Source organism: Phacochoerus africanus, chromosome 14 (assembly GCF_016906955.1).
Source record: "Phacochoerus africanus isolate WHEZ1 chromosome 14, ROS_Pafr_v1, whole genome shotgun sequence".
Classification (NCBI taxonomy): Eukaryota; Metazoa; Chordata; class Mammalia; order Artiodactyla; family Suidae; genus Phacochoerus; species Phacochoerus africanus.
Window position 1 is genome coordinate 48,091,432 of NC_062557.1, and position 21,345 is coordinate 48,112,776.

The 21,345-nt window shown below is 58.6% G+C and overlaps 1 protein-coding gene across 1 annotated transcript; it reads right to left on the minus strand.

The window, feature by feature from the left end:
• Positions 1–1,161: 1,161 nt before the first annotated feature.
• MNT (MAX network transcriptional repressor) lies at positions 1,162–18,636 on the minus strand. Its single transcript, XM_047757476.1, has 6 exons — positions 18,194–18,636; positions 11,943–12,522; positions 11,292–11,333; positions 11,035–11,146; positions 4,885–5,077; positions 1,162–4,742 (listed from the first exon to the last, which is right to left on the minus strand). Exons 1-6 carry the CDS (start codon positions 18,264–18,266, stop codon positions 3,985–3,987), a joined length of 1,758 nt encoding a protein of 585 aa, XP_047613432.1. The 5' UTR covers positions 18,267–18,636; the 3' UTR covers positions 1,162–3,984.
• Between the last annotated feature and the right edge of the window lie 2,709 nt (positions 18,637–21,345).

The following is a 21,345-nucleotide window of genomic DNA, read 5'->3' on the forward strand; positions in this document are numbered from 1 at the left end:
CAAGTCATCACTGCCAGGGGCGTTCTTCCTCTTTGTCTCCAGGACTGCACACACTGAGGAAATGTTAACCCTAACCGCCTTCTCCAAATTGGAAGGAAACGCTTGCTTCCTGGAGCCACCAGCAGAGGGAGCCAGAAGCTCACAGATGAGAGGAGCGGGCACCACTGCGGGTTCTGGGGAGGAGCACTGAGCAAGGTCTTCTTCCGAGGAACCTGGCGGTATTGACAGGCCATGACTCCCTTCTCTGGGGATGACAAACCCCACCCCACCCCCAGGAAGAGAAGCGGAGTCAGTTTCCCTGGCTACAGCTGGGAGTGGGGCTGGCGTCTGGGAGTTAGAGAAGCATCCAGGCTGGTCTAGAGCTCAGCCCAGCTAACTGCCAGACTTCACTCCCTTACCTCCCCACCTATCCGCCTGCTAAGTGGCTGGTTTCCCCTAAACTGGGGAGAAAAGAGGTTACTATAGGGTCAAAGGCCTTCCAGGCCCAGTCTACTAGACCAGAGTTCTTTGACCCCTGACCCCTAACTTCTTCCTCCTCTTGTTCCTTCCCCCGAAAGGACAGCCTTATGGACTCCTCAGACGACCTAACTACAACCCCAGAAAGGTCTCCCCTCTCAGGGAACCCCTGGCCCTTCTGTACACAGATCTTGCAGCTTTCCCACTGGAACTTTCTGGAGTTCAGGATGCTCAACTCCAGGGCAAGGTGGCATGTGCCTGGGGACAGCTCTGCACCAGCTGAGATGGGACGGCAGCTCCACAGGGTCCCAGGCTGGCCCTGTGACCTTAACAAGTCACTCACCCACCTTGAACCTGTTTTCTTATCTGCTAGTTCTTGGTCTATTTACTTCACCAAGCTGTTAAAAGACGAAACAAGATAGCGTTTATAAAAATCGTTTGAGGAAGTATAAAGCATTGCGTAAATGTGAGGAAACCCAGAACCGCAGTTCTCAGAGCTCAGAGGCCTGAGCCTTGGGATCAGAATGGGAAGATCCCTCCTCTTCTCTCTAAAAGCAGCCATCCTGAAAGCTGCCTGAAGACCGTGCCCCCAACTCCTCAACAGGGAGAGGATACCACACTGCTTCTTGCTGGAGGGTCTTTCCCTAAAGGTCTCTCCTCCTCTTGCAACAAAATGACCCAGATGCTGCAGATGGCAGCTCCATCTTGGGTTTCAGTGCAGGTTTATTTCAATTTTATATTTTATTCCAGGCAAGTGCTTATTACATGGAGAGTATTCATGTCTCAATACCTAAAGTCTTGGAGCATGAACAGCCACTAGAATACAGTTCAATAGTAAAAATACAATATGTACAAAATTAGGGTTTTTGTAGTTTTGTTTTTTTTTTCCCACACAGCAGATGTATCCAAACACATAAAAATCTCTACAGTCTGGGGTCACTACAATTTATATTTCAGGAAACGGAGACACAGTGACCGAGTCCTCACTGTAAACAAGGGCCACCTCTTTGGGGGAGCGGGGGTGGGACCCTGGGATGGGGGGAGAAGCAGCTGTTCCTGGAGAGAGCAGGGGGTATGGTGACCCCCTAATTCCCCTTCAGGAATCCCCTGCCCTTCTTTGGCCCCCTCAAGGAACCAACCTCCCCCTCTCCCCGAGGTAAAGACTCCCAGCCAGTGAGCCACTCTGAACATCCAAAAGTAAAACACGCATGAGAGGTAAGATGTGTGTGTGTGTGTGTGTCTGTGTGTGCGCACACGCACGTCCCCCAGGCTGGAAGGGCTAGGGAGGGGAGGGGCAGGCGGTCCCACGGGGCGAGGACAGATGTGGTCCTGACAGCTCTCAGAGGGGAGATGCCCAAGGAAGGGCTGGGCGGGCTGCCCTCTCGGGCACACAGCATCACAGCGTTCACAAATGACAACAAAAACAATAGCAACAACACCCTTTGTCACCAATCTGGACATAGTCATTCGGCACTAGATTCTGAGGTCCCCACTGCTGCAGTGGGGGCGGGGAGGGGCAGGGGCAGCGGGCGGATGAGGTATCTGTGCAGGCCCGAGGGGTGACTGGCTAACAGGACAGTTTCAACTCTGGAACGGACTCAGGTCGCAAGGTGAGCAGAGCCGAGAGGAGGGTGGGCTTGCCAGTGCTTCTTTGTTCCGGGGGCCAAGCCTGCCCTGTCTCCCTCTGCTCTTTCCAACACAACATAACCACACTGGCAAGAGGAAAACCAGCCTGCCCCACGACGGGGCGGTAGTGGTGGTGGCTGCAGCGCAGGAAGGTGGCAAGCTTGTGAGGTGGGAACTGCACCGCGGGGGGCGTACAGGACCCCCTCCTAGAAACCGTGAAGGTGTCCATTGGCCTTCCCTTTCCCCACATGGGGAAACAAGAGAACAGTCCCCAGGACCAAGCAGGAACTGAAAGGGAGTTCGTAGGCGGCTCCTCTATTCAAGACCTTCGCCAGCCACCTCCGTGTCCCACAGGACACCCCCCCCCCCCAGCCCCCAGCCCGTCCATGCAAACTTCACAGGTAGGAACACTGGCTTCCCTCTCCACACACACTCTGAAAGGCTGTCGGTGAGTGTGTGCCCAGGTGGGGAGCCGAGTGTGCACGTATGTGATTGAGTCTGACTGACACAAGGCCACTTGTAATAAATACCCACATAAAAAGAGAAGCCAAAGCTGTGTGCCGAGGCAGAAGCAGAAAAAGCAGCATCCCCTACACACAGGGCCCCTTGCTCTTCCCCTCTCCAAGCTCAGTCCTGCCCCGGCCCAGCTAAGGACCTTCTTCACAGGAAGGCAGTGGCACGGAGCAGCCTCCACCAGGGAGGGCACACTCAGCACAGTCCACTGGACAAAGGAGGGAGGGTGTTCAGGGAAAAGGTGCTGGAGTCGGACAAGCCGGGGCAGAAGCAGCAGTTCCTCCAGGTCTGGCCCTGCTCCCTCCCCACAGGCCCCCAGGGCCAAGCCCCCCACCCACTGATTTTTAGCATCCTGATTACCTCAACAGGGGGGCTTCAGGTTCCTGGAACCCAGACCAGACGCGGGTCGCCTCCCAGCAGCAGGAGGCATCCAGGTGTACTCAGCCCTCCAGGGTGCGCACAGCACTGAGCAGAGGCCAGGCCTCCTCTCTACCTTCTGGAAGCCAAGAAGCAAGTCCAGGGATGGGGACAGGGTCCGGAGCACCCTCCTCTCAGTCCAGACTCCCCCGCTGGAGGTCGTGGGGGGTGGGGGGGGCACGGGGAGACAGCCAGGCCCCTCCCCCCCCCCCCCCCGCCCTCCTGAAGTCAGGAGCCCAGCAGCAAGGGCGGGCTGGGGGGAACAGGAAGCTTGGCAAGGGCTTACTGTTGACACAGAATCCTCTTAACTAGTTTGTCGTAATGAGTCACAGTGACGGCACCTAGGATGGAGAACCCCAGGCTGGGGCACCCACACAAGCCATATCCTAGGATTTGTCACCTGTTCTCAGAGCAGGGGCCCTCTTAGTCTCTGGCTTTCCAGCCAAGTTGCTTCAGTTCTGCTTCCCCCCATTTCCCTCCAGAAGCCTGGGAAAAGAAGGCTGAGGCTCGGGAGGGGAGGGCCCAGGCCCTCAGCCACCTCACCAGACAGAGCAATAGCAGCAGCAGCAGCACAGGAAGGCGGCAAGGCAGGGGAAGCGGGAGAACACGACGTCCACATCGCACCGGGTTCAGGGGACGGGTGGGAGGCAGGAACGCACTGGAGCTGGCACCAGGCCAGACAGGCGGCACGTTCACCAGAGCGGCTCTCATCACTCTGTCAAGTCCTAGTGCAGCGGGGTAACCCCTGCCCTGTGCCCAGCTCCCCCCCCCACCCCCGCCGCCCCGGGTGGGGGGGCCCTCCCTCCCTCCCTTGGCTCAGAGTCTCTGCACCCCCTTCCCCTAGGAGGCCTGGGGGTGGCTATGGGTGGGGCGGGCCTGGGCCTGGCTGGAATGTGTGGAGCTGGTGGGTGGGAGAGTGGGGAGCTGGTCTCCCTCCCTGCCCCCACTGGGGGCCTCTAAGTGGCCTCATCCTCAAGCCAGCTTGAGCGTGCTGACCGGGAAGGAGGGCATGGTGACCATGGTCACAGGGTTGAGCACGGTCTGTCCCACCAGCTGGGGGTGGTGCACCACCTGGGCCCCCACGGCTGGCTTAGCCATGACAGTGGCCGGGGGCCCCAGCCCGGCCGTGCCATTCACTTGCTGGTGTGAGAGGGTGTGGGCGATGTGGCTCACCGCCACAGGCTGGCTCACCGCCACGGGCTGCGGGTACAAGGGGAGCTGGGAGCCAAGGTGGGCCACGTGGTTCAGGGTGGCAGGGTGCACGGTGATGTGGCCAATGGGGGGTGTGGCGGGTGCCAGCTGCACAGCGGGGCTGGGGGCCGAGGGGGCAATGTGGGCGATGTGCTTGCCACCCGGCCCCTGCAGAACATGGTTCACAGTCTGGATGACTGAGGCGTGGGTGGTGGCGGTATGGGCGATGACCGTGGAGCCTCCCCCAGCCGCGGCCACCAGATGGGCTGGAGCGGGCACCAGCGTCTGGGCTGGGGCAGCTGGTGGGGGAGGAGGGGCCGGCAGAGGTGTCTTCTGCTGTGGCGGCGGCTGCTGCCCAGGGAGGTGGGCAGGAGACAGGGCCACAGGCTGGGAGTGGGGGTGTGAGTGGGAAGGCAGAGGCGTGGGGGCCGTGCTGGGCGGTGGCTTCGGCAGCTCCGGGTGGGGGCGATGGCTCAGCTTAGGCGGGCCCAGGCCGGCCTGGTCCTCCTCCATATCCTCGTCTATGTTGTCCTCACCCTCTGTGGGGGGACAGGGCAACAGGGACAGGTCAGACAGGCTCGGGAGCGGGATGCTGGAGAAGCAGAGGCCCCTAGAGGTCTGGGACCACTACGGGGCTGGACGAGGGCAACGCGGAGCAGTGGGGGGGCGGGCAGGGCTCACCGGAAGCGGTGGAGGTGGAGGCCTGGTCGTCCTCGGGCTGGCCCGTCTGCCGGAGCACGCGGTCGATCTCCAGCACGTCCATCCACTGGCTCAGCTCATGCTTGAGCTCCGCCAGCCGCTGCTGCATGGCTATCTTCTCCCGGGCCAGCCGCTCCATCTCATGCTCATATTCCTTCTCCTTCCTCTTCAGGGACTGGAGAACAGGGCAAGGAACAGCAAGACACCCTGAGCAGCGGCCACAGGGCCCACGGGACCCCCAAGATCTCCCTCAGCCACCCTCACCTCCAGATCACTGGCCCCCAGGGGCGCGTACGCAACGAGGAAGGGCCCAGGCGGACAGGGGCTGTTGGAGACCACACCCGCCTCCCAGTCCACGGCTCTGCCCTGGGAAGCCCAGCATCCGAGGGCTGCAGACGCCCAGGCGGGTGCAGATCCAGGTCAGTCCCCACCCCCACCCCCGCTTCAACTCTGTCCTGAGGGGCTTCGCTGCCTCTTGCCACCCCCACCCCTCCTTCCTGGCCGCATCTCTCTCCCTTCCGCAGAGAAGGGCAGAAAGGGTAACAGACGTCTCAGGTGGTGCTTGAGTGACACCATCCTGTCACTCACTGATGCCACAGCCACGCACCTTGAAACCCAGTCCCCAAAGATTCCCAAATAAACCTGCCTTCCTCTCCCCGTCATCATTCGCGAGAGTCAACGTCGGTGCCCTTGGAGGATGCCCGCGACCCCCATCTCATCTCCTCGACCTTCTCCGGAACAGCTGCGGGCTGTGCGCCTCATCGCGACTGCCTCGGCGCCTCCCCACACGGCTGTTCCCCGCTGCCCTCCCGACTCCCCAGGCTGCCGAGCTCCCCGCAGCCCTAGAACAGGCCCCTCCTTCCACACCTGGACCCGAGCTGCCCCTGCCAATGAGAAACAGCTCTTTGGGGAGACAGCACCACTGCCTCGGCCTGAGCACCCTTGCAGAGGCCCCAGCCTTCACCACAGGTTCCAGGCGGCTCCTCGTCCATGATGCTGAGGCCGCCCACTGCATGAAGAACGCCAGGGGGAGCTCCCCCGTCCACGGTGCCATCCCCCCTCCATTCCTCCAGGGTCACAGGCAACCTGGTGCCTCTCGGGTTGACCCTCCCACAGGTGCTGGATGCCCTGCTGCTCAGACTGTGGCAACACTCCTGTCAGAAGGGTCTTCAGTTTCCCTTCACACAATGCTTACTGGCAACTCTGAAGGGCCAGCCCTTGTCCTCTTTCTCAGCTCCATTCCTCTCTCCATCCTCTGTGACTCCCTGACTCTGGCACTTTATTACCAACTCATCTCAAACCTCACAGGCTTCCCTGTTGCCGGCTTCTCCTTGGCCTGGGCATGTCATGACCTCTGGTTCCACCAGACAACATGGACCATCCTGCTCGCTGCCCCCTGAGTCTCGTTACCTGACCTGCTCGGGAGCGTCTAGCTCCCCAGGCTTGCCCGCTGGCTCAGAGTCACATCGTCCCTGCCTCCACCGTCTCCCCGGTCCATCGCCATCCCACGGCCCCCCAGGACGTCCTCCAGCCCTTCCTGGCACCGGCATCACACCCCTGAGTATTTAATGAGACTTGTCAGGTAGTACTTCATCAGAAACTAGTTCATATGAGCCCTCAATTATTTCATGTTTTGTTTTGTTCTCCTTCCTTCCTTTGGCTTTCCTTCCCTCCATCCCTCTGTCTTTTTAGGGACACACCCGTGGCATATGGAAGTTCCCAGGCTAGGGGTTGAATCAAAGCTGCCGCTGCCAGCCTTCACCACAGCCACAGCCACGTGGGATCCAACCCAAGCCATTAGCGCACGGCAACACCGAATCCTTAACCCACTGAGTGAGGCCAGGGAATCAAACCCAAATCCTCATGGATTCTAGTGGGGTTTGTTACCACTGAGCCACAGTGGGAACTCCTCATGTTTTGTTTTCCCATCTCAACACATCCTGTTCCTGTCCCAACCTCTGAGTGACGGCAAGGGCTGTTCTATGGTTAGCTTACGTCCCTCAATGCCACGTGCGACATCTTAGCCCCAGTGGAAGGGTCTGTGAGGAGCTGAGGGTGTTAGTTCCCCCCTCTACCCTGTCTGTCCCCTTCGTCGCAGGAGAATCACAGTCACTCATTAGACTTGAGTTTTCCCCGATTCCATTTCCTTCAGGAAGTTTTACGACAGTTTTTCCTGGCTGTTCACCTGCCCTCCTGGGCACAGCAGTGTCTTCAACTCCACACACCAACTAGGCCCAACGTCCCCATGCTCCCTCCTGCAGCCCCAAACTCCATGCATTCCTGACCTCACCAGTGAGAGATGCCTCAAACCATGAAAGCCTGTGGCATGTAACCCAGACATAGCCATGGTCTGTACCGACTTGAAACTCAATAGCTTTATCCCCCTCCCTCTTTTTCTGTCTTCTTAGGGCTTAATCTGCAGCATATGGAGGTTCCCAGGCTAGGGGTCGAACCCGAGCTGTAGCTACTGACCTATACCACAGCCACAGCAATGCCAGATCTTTAACCCTCTGAGCGAGTCCAAGGATCGAACCCGTGTCCTCGTGGATACTAGTCAGGTTCGTTAACCGCTGAGCCACGATAGGAACTCCAGCTTTACCCTTTTCACACTTGTTGCTAGCCCCAAGCCACACACAGCGCCCCCTAACATCATGGCTTTGCCATTAACCTGCCTCTCCCCATATTTCTGCTAGAAAGATCCCCATTTGCAAGGGCACGCATACAGCCTCATGCACGTGCATGCACGCACACATGCACACACATCTAGTTTCTCACTTGGCTCTACCTTAAAAGGCCAGTGCTAGACATGCCATCAGATGGGGCCCCATCAATGACAGGGCCACATCAATGATGGGGCCTGGGTAGTTGCCGTTGTGGCTCAGTGGTAACAAACCTGGTATCCATGAGGATGCCGGTTCAATCCTTGGCCTTGGATCTCAGGTTGCCAAGAGCTGTGGTGTAGCCGGCAGCTGCAGCTCCAATTACAATTAGACCCCTAGCCCAGGAACTTCCATATGCTGCAGGTGTGGCCCTAAAAAGCATTTAAAAAAAAAAAAAAAAAGACAGGGCCGGTGAGTTAGCCCTCACTCAAACTTGGATGCTGGGGGCTGGAAGCACCTGTCCTAAACTCTACCTGCTAATAGAGAGGGTAAAACTTCTGGCTCAGGGAGAGAGTGTGTCAGGGGACCAAACCCCCACTTCTGATCTAGCCCAGTTCTCGGTAGCCCTAGAGCCCCATGGGAAGTTTCTCCAGGATCTAACTTTTGTCCTCATTGCTTCAATTGAAACGTATTTCCTTTCTAAGACTACCTGGATGCATGGTTTGGTATCTGCCTACTCTTCTTCCTGTTTCTGTCCATTTCACTGAGCCTTTCTTCAAATCCTTTACCAGCTCCAAGCCACTCTGGGTCTGGCTGCGGGCTACAGCCTTCCCACAGCTTCCCGCTTCAGCACACAACCAAAGCCCTCAATCTCCACACCCTACATAGAGGCCCCTCCAATATTCCCTTCCAATTCCCACCTAGTGCCTGCTGCCCCCATCCCTGCACAGCAGCCATCCTGACCATCTTTAACCTCAAAAAGTACATCCTGGTTCTTCTCTTGTGGTGCAGCAGGTTAAGGAACCAGAGTTGTCACTGTAATGGGTTGAGGTGCTGCTAGGATGTGGGTTTGATCCCTGGCCCGGGAACCTCCACATGCTCAAAAAAAGCATCCCAGAGTTCCCATTGTGGCTAAGCAGGTTAAGGACCAAACGTTGTTCTGTGAGGATGTGGGTTTGATCCCTGGCCACGTTCAGTGGGTTAAGGATCCCACATTGCTACAAGCTGCGGTGGAGGCTCAGATCCGGTGTTGCCATGGCTACGGTATAGGCCACAGCTGCAGCAATTTTACCCCTGGCTCAGGAACTTCTATATGCCGCAGGTGTGGCTGTAAAAAGAAAAAACGGGGGCGGGGAAGCATCCTGCTCCCTCCTCCTGGAGAAACTCTGGCCTGTGCTGGGTTCTCTGCCCCCCCGCCCCTTGTCTCAGTCACCCTAGCCTTCAGGTCCCAGCTCAAATGCCCCTTCCTCAGGAGCAACTTCCCTAACTCCCCAGAACCCTCTTACCCCTGTTCCTATCACATCTTTATGGCAGAGTCCTGTTTGTTTTACAATCTGTTGTAAGACCAAACCTAAAGACAGAAATCTACACTTTTTCCTTTGCTCCCTGCTTCATCCTCCCAACCAACTGTCCAAATGTATCTGAATGAATAAGTAAATGAGTGAGATTGAGGATTTATAGCAAGCCATAAGTTTCCCAGCATTTCTGCTTCCATTGCCAGCCCCAGAATCTCTCATGGACATTCTGGGTCCACCTCGTTTCCCACTTGCCCCAGGCCTATATCCCGAGTGCGCTGTTTCTGAATCTCTATTTCTGATTCACTTTCAAATCCACACATCTGGCAAGCAATGCTTCCTGCCCTAGGTATAGGAAAAACTGCGCCATTCCATCCTTCCTACTTCTCAATAGTGCCTATTAAGTTGATACTTAGAGAACCAATCCTCTTCAAATCCTCATGACGAAGATACTATTACTTCTTCCCACTTAGCATCACCGTAGTACCTTAGAAGAACCTAATATATTCCTCTGATATTCACAGAAAATGTCACAGCATTTAGACAAGGATTTGCTTCGAGGCCACATGACTTCTTATGACTGAAGAACCAGCAACTTACTTCTTATGACTGAAGAACCAGCAACTTACACCCAAGCCCAACTTCTGCAAAAACATACCAGAAAAAAGCCTCCCAAGACCCTCTGAAACCCTAGACCAAGCCCTTCTCTCGGGCGCCAGCGAAGCCCCGCCCCTCACGGAGCACGCGCGCACCCACGCGGACCCGGCTTTGCTGCGTCACTCCCTGCCGGCCGCACCCGCTCTCCGCGCGCGGAGTCCCGCCCCCTGCCCCGCTCCGCCAATCTGCACCGCCCAGCCCCGCCCCTCCCGTGCCGGGAAGCGGCCAGGAGGCGCGCCAGCCCCTCCCCATCGTCCGGAGGGCGGGCGGAAGGGCGCGTGTTCGCGGGAGCCGTCGCGAGACAGCGCCTCTGCGCGCCCACACGTCAGGCTCTGGTTACCTCAGGGCTCTGACCCCGCAGTCGAGGCCGGGGGAGGGGTAGCCCATCCGGCCGGTGACGCCGCCCAACCCCCAGGCTTCTCAAGACAGCGCCATCTCTAAGACCCGGAGTGTGCCCCCGCCCCGCGCAGCCCCAAGTCCCGCCCACTACCCAACGGCTCCGTACAGCTCGGTCTCCGCGGCAGCCGAGCGTGGCTGCTCGCCCCACCCCCACAGTCTCCTTCCCGGCACGCGGAACCCTCAGTCGGTTTCCAGGGAAACCAGAACTCGGGCCGTCATAGCAACGGTCTTATCTGGCGGGCGCTCCCCCCGCCCCATACTGCAGAGAGGAGCCAGTGCCCAAAGGCAGGGTACACACGGCTAGGAGGACCCCTTGAAAAGGGGAGGAGAATGTAATTTTGTAGGTTCGGTGACCCCAGGATCGCTGATCCTTCAGTCAGACCGCCGCATTTCCGAGGCCCAGGTTTAGCCCCCAAATCAGGTGGTGGCGCCTTCGTGCGCTCCCTGGAAGGATCCTGATCCTTCTGGGCTAAATTTGGGGGGGCGGGGTCCAGGGCGCCGCCGGGTGGAAGCAGCCACGCCCAGCCCCCCTCCCCCCACTCCCCCGAGTGACAGACTCTCAGGCCGAATTCAGTTCCTGCCCAGGCGCTGCGGGCGGGGTGGAGGCGCCAGCCGCCCCACGCCCTTCCCACCCGCGCCGGCACTAATGCGCGGCAGGCGGTTAGGCGGGGCCGGGGACTCGGCTGACACTGAGCCGCGGGGGCTGTGCCGATGGCGGGGCTCCGCGGGGCCGCCCGGCGCGGGAGGGGAGCCGAGCGCTGCCACCGCGTTCCCCCGCCCCTCCCGGGCGGGGAGCCCCGCTGACGTCAGCCGGGCCATGTGCTCGGCGCCCGCGTGGAGGCGGGCGGGGGAGCCAGCGAGGGAGCGAGGGCGGGGCCGCGGCGCAGCGGGCGGGGCGGGGAGGAAGCCGGCGCGGCGGCGGGCGCCCGCCCTGCTCTGGCCCTTGCTTCCCTCCCCCATACCTGGATGTACCGCAGGGCAGTCCGCAAAACGCTCAGATTCGACGTCTTCTTGTCGTCCACGTTGGGGATGTTGCGTTTCAGGGTCTCAAAGCATTCTTTCAGATGGGCCCTCCTGGGGAGAGGGAGTAGCGCAGGTCAGCCAGCGCCAGGGGGCCCGGGGCAGGAGGGAAGGCCCAAGGAGAGCTTGGGAACCAAGGATGGGACTGTCCCGGTAACTAGCGGGACGGGCCCAGAGTCACAAGTGCAGGCACACACACCTGTTCTTCTCCAATTTGTTGTGGACTTCTCTGGTTCCGATCCTGAAACCCAGACAGACAGAAGGCTCAGGGAGGAGGGTCCAGTTAGGTGGCCTTCCCTCCCGCTACTCCTCACCCCCCAAATGCCACACTTTTTGTTCCCAACAGTCTCTCTCTAGAAAAGCAGAAATGGGAGTTTTTCCACCCCGTGTCCTGATGTGCACTCCTCCTCTTCGAGGGCACCTGTAGGCTCATAATTAACAAACCCTTTACCTCTTCCCTCTATCCCACCCATCCACCGGGAAGGGCTCCTGGGATTTGGAGAAATAGCCAGTGGACCCCAGCCCTCACCCAAGAGGCCCATAATCCAATACCCAATCCAAGGGCCTGGAAATGCCATTAGCTCCACCCCTGCAGGAGTGGGGCAGTGGTGGTCAAAGAACACAGAAGCCTGAGAACACAGGGCCATGGGCGTTCCTCACTCCCCAAGGTGGACTGCAGCCACAGCACAGTGAGAACACACCCAGGTATAGGAGGGCGCTTCTGGGTTGAGGAGGTAGGGCATGCGTGGCTTTCACAGGCTAGCTCCAGTGGGTATTTTCTCATGTACACACAGCCCAGGGGGTGAGCAGTTCTGTCCCACCATCCCCCACTCTGCCACACCTCACTCACCCCCCAGGCCTCTTCTTCTGTTCGCTGGATTTGACTTCTTCAGCTGGTGCCAGCTTCAGGGTCCCCAGAGTGGGTTGGGGTGGCTGCTGGGGGGCCAGCTGCGGCTGGACTCCGGGGTGTGGTGCTATGGTCAGGATGGGTGTGGGGAGGGGCTGCAAAGGCTTGGGGCTGCCAGTGGGCGGAACGGTGGTCTTGGAGTCCTGCAGTAGGGGAGCAGGAGTGGGCACCTGTGGCCTGGTGGGAAGGGGGGCAGACTCCTTAATGCTGAGTCCGGGGTTGCTAACCAGGGCTGGCTGGCGAGGTGCCAAAGGCAGAGGCTGGGCTGTGGGGGGGAGTGGTGGGGGTGGGGGCAGAGGCTGAGGGGAGTTGGTCACTACTGGAATAGGAATGACAGTCAGTGGGGTGGGAGTGGCCAGTGGTGGTGGAGGTGCCGGAGGGGGTGCTGGGGGCGACAGAGGCAGGGGTGGTGCCTCGATGCGGGTTTCCTCCACAGGCAGGGCATGGGCCAGCCTAGCCAGGCTGCTGGCCTTCTTCTGCTCCTGCTCCAGCTCCCGCTCCAAGCGAAGCCGCTCCTGTTCCTCTACGCAGAGAAAACAAGGGGTGTCTCAGCAGGGGCCCAGCTTCACCTATCCTCCCATTGTAACCCATCCTCTGACCCTGTCCCAGGTAGCGCCCAGTGACACCGCAAATACACATCCACACCCAGCCAGGCACTGGGCTGAGCACTGGGGACACAGCAGTGATCAAATAAAAGTCTCTTGGTCCTCACTGCTGGGAGCTCACAGCCTGGGCGGGGTGGGTGGGGGGTAATAAATAACAAGGGATGACACGCGAGGCTGGGGAGGAGAGGGGCTGTGGAAAGCAGAGCCGAAGCTGTCAGCGAGGGTGCTGGAGACGGGGCAGCCTGCAGGTTGAAGGGTTAAGCAGGTGATGCGCAGCAAGGCCGAGGGGAGGGAGTGATGGATGAAGCAGGCAGAGGTCAGTCCACAAATGACCTCAGAGGCTACCACAGGAGTATAAAAGGGACGAACAAACCCTAGTTTCTGGGGAAGTACCTTCTGGAAGGGAGGCAGTATCTTCATCTCACAGATGAGATAAATTAGCTCAAAGAGGCAAAATGATTGCTAGGGAGGGGTCACACTGCGAGTCACAGTCAGGTCTCCTGATACCTGGTGGATGCCCTGTACTTGCTGTGCCAGTACGAGCTCACTGGGTGTCTATATTCATGTACACACATCCCCCACACACCCTTGGATCTTACAAGAGCCCCATGTCGCAGGCGGGGCAGGGACATCTTCAGCTCACACATGAGCAAGCTAGGCCCAGGACGTGGGACTCCCAGGCTAGGTCCCAAGCCTGTCTCCTCAGGGTCCATACCCAAAACGCACCTGGTCCTTCTCTGCCATTTATTGTGTGGAATTCATTCCCCACCACCACCAGCAGCAGCAAAAAATAGAAAGGTAAGAGGCAGGCGGAAAGGAAAGCCAGGCTTTTTAACGGGGTTTGAACAGGGCACCAAGCTCCAGCAACCTTGTGTGGCTCCGTTCAGCATCTCTGCTCAAAGCTCCACCAGAAGATGAGGGCTGCTCAGCGGTGGGCTGAGAACAGGGCAAGGGGAGAGGCCGCTCCAGATGGATCCAGAGGCCCCTCTCCATCCCCACCCTGCCCCATCTTCTCCCAGGCCCCACCATTCTGGTTCCCTGGCTACAGGCCAGGCCGGGGCCCTGGGGAGCGGCTGCAGCCCCCAAGCCAGGGAGCAGGCTGGTCAACCAGCCCTCCTTCCTGCCCGGGATCCACCACACAGCTGACTGACAGAGCTGACAGCACGGGGGGCTGACACGCCCCACATGCACCACCCTCAAGGGGTGAGCCTGGGGGGCAAGGCTGGCTAAGGGCCCCCTAGGGAGGAGGGCACCAACTTTCCATGGGTCTTTGGGCTCAGGGGCCCCTAACACCTTGAGGCCTTGGGGCCCTTTGGCCAATCAACAACTTCAGTGTGAGCCAGGCCTGCTCAGAGGCCCTCCCTCCTGCAGAGAGGAGGCAAAGGAGGAAGCGGGGCGGGGGGTGGGTTCCGAGAGGGGAAGCACTCAGTGGTTTCCCAGCAGCCAGCGTTCCTTCGGAGGCTGGAGTCAGCACGGCCTCCTCCGTGTCTCCCCTGGCCCTTGGGAAGGGAAGCTGCCAGGCCGGTGCAGGCCTGCTTCTATGAGCTGGTGGCAGCCCTGGCTTACGTTCCAGTTCCAGAGAAAACCAGCTCTCCAAGCTCCTGCTGCTCACAGACCACAGTGGGAAAGAAGCCTGCTGCGTGCCAGTCAAGGAGCCCTCTCAGGCCCAGCCTGGGCCACTCTGCTCCCCAACCCCATCCCCAAGACAAGGTCCTGGAGCTCAGGGCCCAACACAGCACCGCTTCCATTCCTTTGAGCCACCTGAACTTTCATGAGTCTTGGGGCAAGTGTGCCATTCTACCGTAAGCAGGGGGACAGACAGGGCCCCAAGTCCCAAGGCCAGGTGCCCTGGGCCAGAAGGAAGCCAAACCTCATTGAAAGGCAACTCCACGCTCACCCAGGAGATGGCAACCTCCTTCCCACCTACCCTCTCTCTTCTAGAACCAGGCAGGTGTGTCTCACTGGTGCCAGGAAGGACCCAGGTGAATGGCCGAGCTCGGTCACACCTGGATCAGCATGAAAACGCTTAACTGGTTGTGAAGAGTAGAAGGCGCCACAGGCCAGATCCAGCCCACCAGAGCCTCCCGCCTCCTCGTGACCTGCTCTGACTCATTCTCCACCCAGCACTGGCCCTTTCCCTGTACACTGACAGGGGAGAGGGACACAGAGCGGAAGGAGCAAACTGGCTTTCAGCAACATGGGTTTAGGCTCTTTATTAATTTTTGTCTTTTTAAGACCAGCAGCAACATGGGTTTAGGCTCTTTATTTTTGTATTTGTAGGGCTGCACTGGCGGCATATGGAGGTTCCCAGGCTAGGGGTCACATCGGAGCTGTAGCTGCGGGCCTACACCACTCTATAGCCACAGCAACACAGAACCTGAGCCACATCTTGGACCTACACCACAGCTCACAGAAACACCAGATCCTTAACCCAGTGAGCAAGGCCTGGGATCGAATCCGCGTCCTCATGGATACTAGTCAGGTTCGTTACCCCTGAGCCACAATGGGAACCCCTAGACTCTTTAAAATAATGCTCTGCTGCACATTTCCACCACCTTCCATGGGCTCTGTCCGGAGTGTGCCCCCAGTTAATTCAGCAGACCCTTCTGGGTGATCCAGGGGCCAAGACTCCATCCCACAATGGAGAGTATGGACACTGAGCTTCCCCCCAAGCCACTGTGGCCCAGGGGCTCAGCAGGCACAGAGCTGGGGTCACAGGAGTCTATACCAGGTGGCTCCCAACGTTCAGGAGAGTTCTCCCCTTCTACATGCTAACAGGGATCTTGGTGCACGAGGCAGACCCAAGGTGTGATTAGCTCAGGTCAAGGGGGTCACATTCGAGCCACCTCCGTGCCTGCTAGAGGTGACCAGGCCCTCCCGCTGGCCACCAGGATGGCCTTGCCCTTTCCTCTCCCCTCTTGCACATACAGCGCACATGCACACACATCCACGGGCTCATCATGTGGGCTGGTCTAGGTCAGGAAACTGTTGCTTGAGGCTTGAGGATGGGAGGATCCCTGTTCAGGGCTGTGCATGGGGTACACACTCCCAGAAAGCAGTGCTGGTCCACAGGCTCACCAGCACCCCTTTCTCTCCCATTCTTCCAACCCAGGTTATAGGACAGAACCTCAAGGAGGAGAAAAAAATAAATTCCGGAGATTAAGCTGCTGCAGCCAGGTCTACTATCTGTAGCATGACTTTCTGGAAAAAATCTGGCTTTCCAGCATCCATCCATCCCCTCAGACCTCCTGCCCCACCACCAAGAAGCCTCAACTTAGGGAATTCCCTTGCGGCACATTAAGTATCAAGCAGCACTGTCACTCAGATCAGCTCCCTGCCCTCAGTTCTCAACACAGGGGTGAGGGGGGAGCAGGGCTCTGACCCGTCTTGGGAGAGAGCCATTCTCAGGTTCAAGTGTTGCACACATCATCCCTAGGGTTCCTACTGTCAGTCTGGACAGACTTATCCGGGAAAGATGGTAGACTTGACAGTGAGGGCCGCCTTCCCTCCCCTGGCAGGGCCAACTAGCCTGAGGCTAAAGTGAAGGTGAAAGTGAGTTTTCCCTTGGGGCAACAGCAGGCTCAGTGCTGTTGCCTCTAGCACAGGGGGCAGTACCCAGTGGGGACACAATAGGCACTTCTGAATTGCATTGTGTTGATGGTGGCAGCAGATGACTCAGTCTCTCCAAATGTGTGCAGGCTCCTCCCCGTGCCGCTGCTCCTGCAAGCAGAATGTTCTCACCACCTGCACTGTCCACCAACTGACCCTGCTCTGGACCCCAAAGACAAGGGGTAAGGAGGGGCGCATGAGCTGACGCTCCAGCCCATCAGTTCGAAAACCTAAGCATTCTCGCTCTCACGTATCTCGAGTGACTCTTGACCTTGAAAGGCTGGTCTACCCGACCAGGCCCTCAGACCCGTCCCTCCCCCGCCCCTGGTTCGCGGCCACTCCCCCGCCCGCCGCGACGGCGGTACACACTGCAGGCGCGCGCCTGCGCGCACACAACACACACTACTACCTCCTGCATGACTCATCATTGAAGCAACAATAGGCAGAGAGAAAGGAAAGGAGGGCGACGCACTCTCTCCACCACAACCAACCGGGCCGAAGGGCGGGGGTAAGGGTTGGAGGAAACAACAGCCCCCGGATACTGCACACACACCCGGATCCAGGGTTGCGGCCCTCGCAGCAGTCCGGAAAACCGAGGTCTTTCCTCAGTCCCTACTTCTGCAGCACCTGGGGACCACCAACAGAGCGCGTGGGGAGAGGGGGCATCTGAAATCTCCAGCTCGGCCCTGTCGAGAGCGCGCCAAAGTTTGCCGGTTCTCAGCCTGGCTTATTCCACACTGGTCAGCGGCGCTGACCGGGTCCTGATAAGAATGTCTGGAGGGGTCAGTGGGAGTATGTAAGCTCTATATATCCCAACGCTTGGCTATTCTGAGGATTTCCCTCGCCCCAGGACCAAAAATTGGAGGTTGGGGTGAGAACCTACAGGTGAGCTCAGCTCCTCCCTCGTAGGGCAGACTCTCCCGGGGAGATGCCCGGGGGCCAGAGCCCGGGCCCAACCCGGCGGAAGGCCCCTAGCCAGCCCCGCCCAGGCTCCGCCCCCGGCCGAGCGCGAGGCAGCAGGGAGGGGCAGGGCCGCGCAGTCCCCAGCGGGAGTGTCCCCGGTGCACGTGGTCGGGGGCGGACCCTGTCCACGTCACCACCCGGTGTAACCAACGGGCTTAGAACGCAGGCACACGCAACATTCCAGCCGAGAGCGGGTTTAGAAGGCGCAGACACGCCACATTCCACACCGGCTAAAGTGGGGCGCAGCAAAGGGGGCCCCGGGTCTGCCCCCGGCGACCTTCGGGCCGTTTCACCGATGCACTAATCAGCCCGGCTCTCACCCAAACCCCTGACGCGCGACCCAGCCCAGTTGTGGGAGGCGGGGTCAGGCGGGGCTGGCCAGGATCATAAGACACGCGATGTCATTTTCATTCTGCAAAGGCCGCCTCCGCCCCAAGCGGCTAGTAAGATCTGCCAGGAGCGCCCCCCGCACCCACCCCACAAGACTAGGGAAGCCGGGGAGCTGCTTCGCGTAGAGTAATTCCACCCCCCACTCCGTTACACACACGCCCACTCGTGTGCACTAGACACTCGCCCGTGTAAGCGTCCGTTCATCCGCTCTCATCGAGGCTCGCATCACACATCCCCTGTGCACACACGCACACGCCCGCGGGTCTGCCACCCCCACGCAACACCATTCTTCACCCCACCCCCCGGCTCGCACATCCTCAGCCCTACCGAGGGCGCTGCTGGCCCACGCGAAAGGAGCCCCTCACGAAAGGTGCACAAGTGGTGGTAGGCAGCTGGGGTGGCGCCCACAGGAGCCGGGTCCCCCACTGCATGTTAACGAATTCATTAATTAATTTCACTTCCCACAACACTCTTCCTCCGGTGCCGGTTCTTCCGCGGAGCCTTGCAATGCCCGGCTTCGCGAGCCGCCTGAGAGAGGGTTCCGCCCGCGGTTTCGGGTGGGCTCGGGGACCAGGGTCGCTCGCCTCCCCTTCCCCGCTGCCCTAGGGGCCCAGCCCGGCCGCTCACCACGTGCTCTCTGTTGTTGCTGCGCTTGCCATTCCAGGAAGCGGGCCGCCTCCAGTAGCGTCTCTATGCTCATCGCGCCGAGAGCTGCCGGGGGCGCGCCGGGGCCGAGACTGCGGCCCGCGAGTCGAGCACAGGTCAGGCTGGCGGGCAGGCAGGAGGGAGGGATCACCTCCGGGGGGCGACAGGGCTGGGCGGCGCAGCGCACTCCGCAGGGAAGAACGGGGAAGCACAGGGAGAAAAACCAATGTCTCCCCAAATATTTGCAAAATGTAATTTGCAAATTTAAATATATTGATGCAAAAAAAATAAGGCGGCACTGCCTCACTCCTTCCCCTCCCACTCTTCCTCCCTTCCAATGCCTCCCGCCCCGCGGCCCCCAGGAGTCCCGCCGACAAGAAAAGGCTTTGCAACAAGATGGCGAGGAGGCACCGACACACACAACAAGGGAAGGAGCCGCGCTGCCCCCGGCCGCCGCCCCCGCTACTACACCGGGGCCGCAGCCAAAGCCCGGACCGGAGCCCCCGCCCGCAGGGCCGCGGCTTCTCACGAAGGGAGGGGCGTGGTCCCGGGCAGGCTGGCCCCGCCCACTCAAGACGGCGAGCGCACACGTGGCCTGGGTGGGGTGGGAGAAGCTCCAGCCGGGTTCGCGCCCTGCATTTCCGCTTTCCCGCCTTCCCCCCGCCCCGATTGCAAGCCACAAGTTTAGCAAGGGCTGCATGTTTGTGTCATTCACAACTAAAATTATCCTGCTGGAGGGAAGGAAGGGTGGAAAACTCAAGACTTGAGTTAATTCAAATAAGGATATTCCAGGTCAAGGAAACCTTAGGCTGGTAGAGACTGGCCTGAACCCTGGGTCCACACGTGACCTAATTCCCGCAACCACCAGGCTGTCGCAATTCCCCCGGGATCCGCCCCTGGGCGGAGCTGACGGCAGGAGGCTGCCAGAGAACTGGCAGAGGGAGCGGAGTGGCGATCCTGTTCCGCGTTTTGTCTCCGTTCCTCCCCCCGCAGTGCGTTCGCATCCTATTAGGCGACGTCACCGGGACGCGGGCCAATGGGCGGGCAGGACAACACGGCATGGAGCAGCTCCACATGGACACCCCGCGCCGCCAGCCTTCTGTTTAAAGGGCCAGTGTCTAGCAGGGTCACATTCGCGGGTGCGGATGGGGACGCTGTGTGAATGGTGGGACTCCGAAAGGGAAATTGTGCAGTTGTGACCTGATCTACTCTTTACTTTTCACTATCCTCCCTCCAAAACAAAGTGTCTCCCTTTCCTTCCTATAAACTCTTGCCTTTGTCCACGCGCCTCTGAGGCGGGCGGAAACTCCAAATGTGCCACCCAAGAAGCCGCCCTTTGCTCTGGGGCCGGACCGAGGGCAAATTAGGCTAGGTGTCCAAAGCCCAGACCGAGGGGGCGTGGCGCAAATCGGGAACAACAACGTGGAGGGCGGAAGCTCGGCCCTCCCAGTGGCTGGGCAACCAAGGCGGGAGCGGGGGCGGGGCCACCCGCCTGGCCACTATCGCTCTCGCGGGCGGGGTAAGACCCCTGGCCTGGCGCTTCCTCTGGCGGCTTCTTGCGGTAGAGTTTGGAGGCGTTTGGGGTACAAACAGAATTTGGTCCGTTTACCCAAATTCTTAAACTTTGCAGATAAGGAAACTGAGGACCAGGAAGGATTTTTCTGCGGTCACTCAATATTCCAGTTGCTCCTTTCCCCATTGGAGCATTTATACCTGACCCCATGGATGATGACTCTTTTGAAGGCGGTTCTGGGGCAAGGCCCACAACTAGAAAAAAAAGTCATGGAGGAGTATCAAACTGCTCACACGGAAAGGGGGGGATCTGACCACTTAACGTATTGTGATGGCGGGGGCACCAAAAATCTTCACCTGAAACCCTGCCGCCGTGCTGTTTCTTTGGTGGAGGCGACACAAACCCCATTGGTACAGTTGGCAGTGACAGGCACAGGCTGAAGGCATAGTTGGAGCACCTTGGAGCAGGCCCAGCTCTGCTGTCCCAATGCCCATAGGCCTCAGGCACCTGGGTCTTGGCCCCCAGATTCCTTTCTTTGCTAATCAGTTCTAATAAAGTAGGACAGTGGCAGTTGGGCTCAGGATCTTGTGGCCTAGATGCTACAATCATATGAAGCCAGAAAGCAAACCTTTATGAGGTTGGCTGAGTGGCAGATCATCCTGTCAATCCATCCCATGCCATCCCCACTGTGCCCTTAGAGGCTTACTTTCCTTTTGAGGCGGACTAGCTAGAGGAGAGCTAGACACATGGAAAGCTGATGTAAATGATGCTTGCTGGCTTTGTGCCTTTCCTTAGAGGGCATAATGCATCCCAGGGAAAGAAAATCTGCAGATTCTGGAAATCAAGAACCAGGTGAATGGGAGGAAGAGGGTTGTTTGCTAGTACCAGGCTACAGAGGGCTCTTATCTTTGCACACTTAATGCCCCAACATCTGCAGTAGAACACGGAAAGGCCATTACCCACAAATGACCGGGTGACATAGGCTTTGTTTATGATGAAGCTGGAAAGCAACAGGGGACCAGAGCATAAGAGCGAAGTTCTTCTTTTCTCTGCAGGATGAATGCTCTTTTCCTGAGATGGCTAAATCTGTTGCTGGTCCTGTCACTGCTTCCTTTAAGGTGTCTGCCACCTGTTACCAGTGTGGTTAGGCCTGGCCCACTACATAACCGAAGAAAATGGAAAGTTAAAAGGCACCTTAAAAAATATATATGTATTTATGGGGTTCCCGTCATGGAGCAGTGGAAACGAATCTGCCTAGAAACCATGAGGTTGAGGGTTTAATCCGTGGCCTTGCTCAGTGGGTTAAGGACCTGGCATTGCCATGAGCTGTGGTGTAAGTCGAAGATGCAGCTCGGATCCTGCATTGCTGTGGCTGTGGCGTAGGCCGGCAGCTATAGCTCTGATTAGACTCCTAGCCTGGGAACCTCCATATGCTGCAAGTGCAGCCCTAAAAAGCAAAAAAAAATTTTTTTTGTTTTAAAAATTTTTTAAAAATATATGGCAATAAACAGTCTAATACATATATAACAGTAACATCAAATAATGTTGTTGACCAAGTTCTAATTTAATTAGGGGTCAGCCCTCTACGAGTCTGTCCATTGGCCCTGGGTGCTCAGAGGGA

Excerpts from the sequence above, each read along its gene's own strand:
- MNT (XM_047757476.1), bottom strand. The coding sequence starts at position 18,266 with ATGAGCATAGAGACGCTACTGGAGGCGGCCCGCTTCCTGGAATGGCAA. Across the intron at positions 11,334-11,942 it reads CAGAAGAAGAGGCCTGGGGG|GATCGGAACCAGAGAAGTCC; the intron begins GTGAGTGAGGTG and ends TCTGGGTTTCAG. Across the intron at positions 4,743-4,884 it reads CTCCACCTCCACCGCTTCCG|AGGGTGAGGACAACATAGAC; the intron begins GTGAGCCCTGCC and ends GTCCCCCCACAG.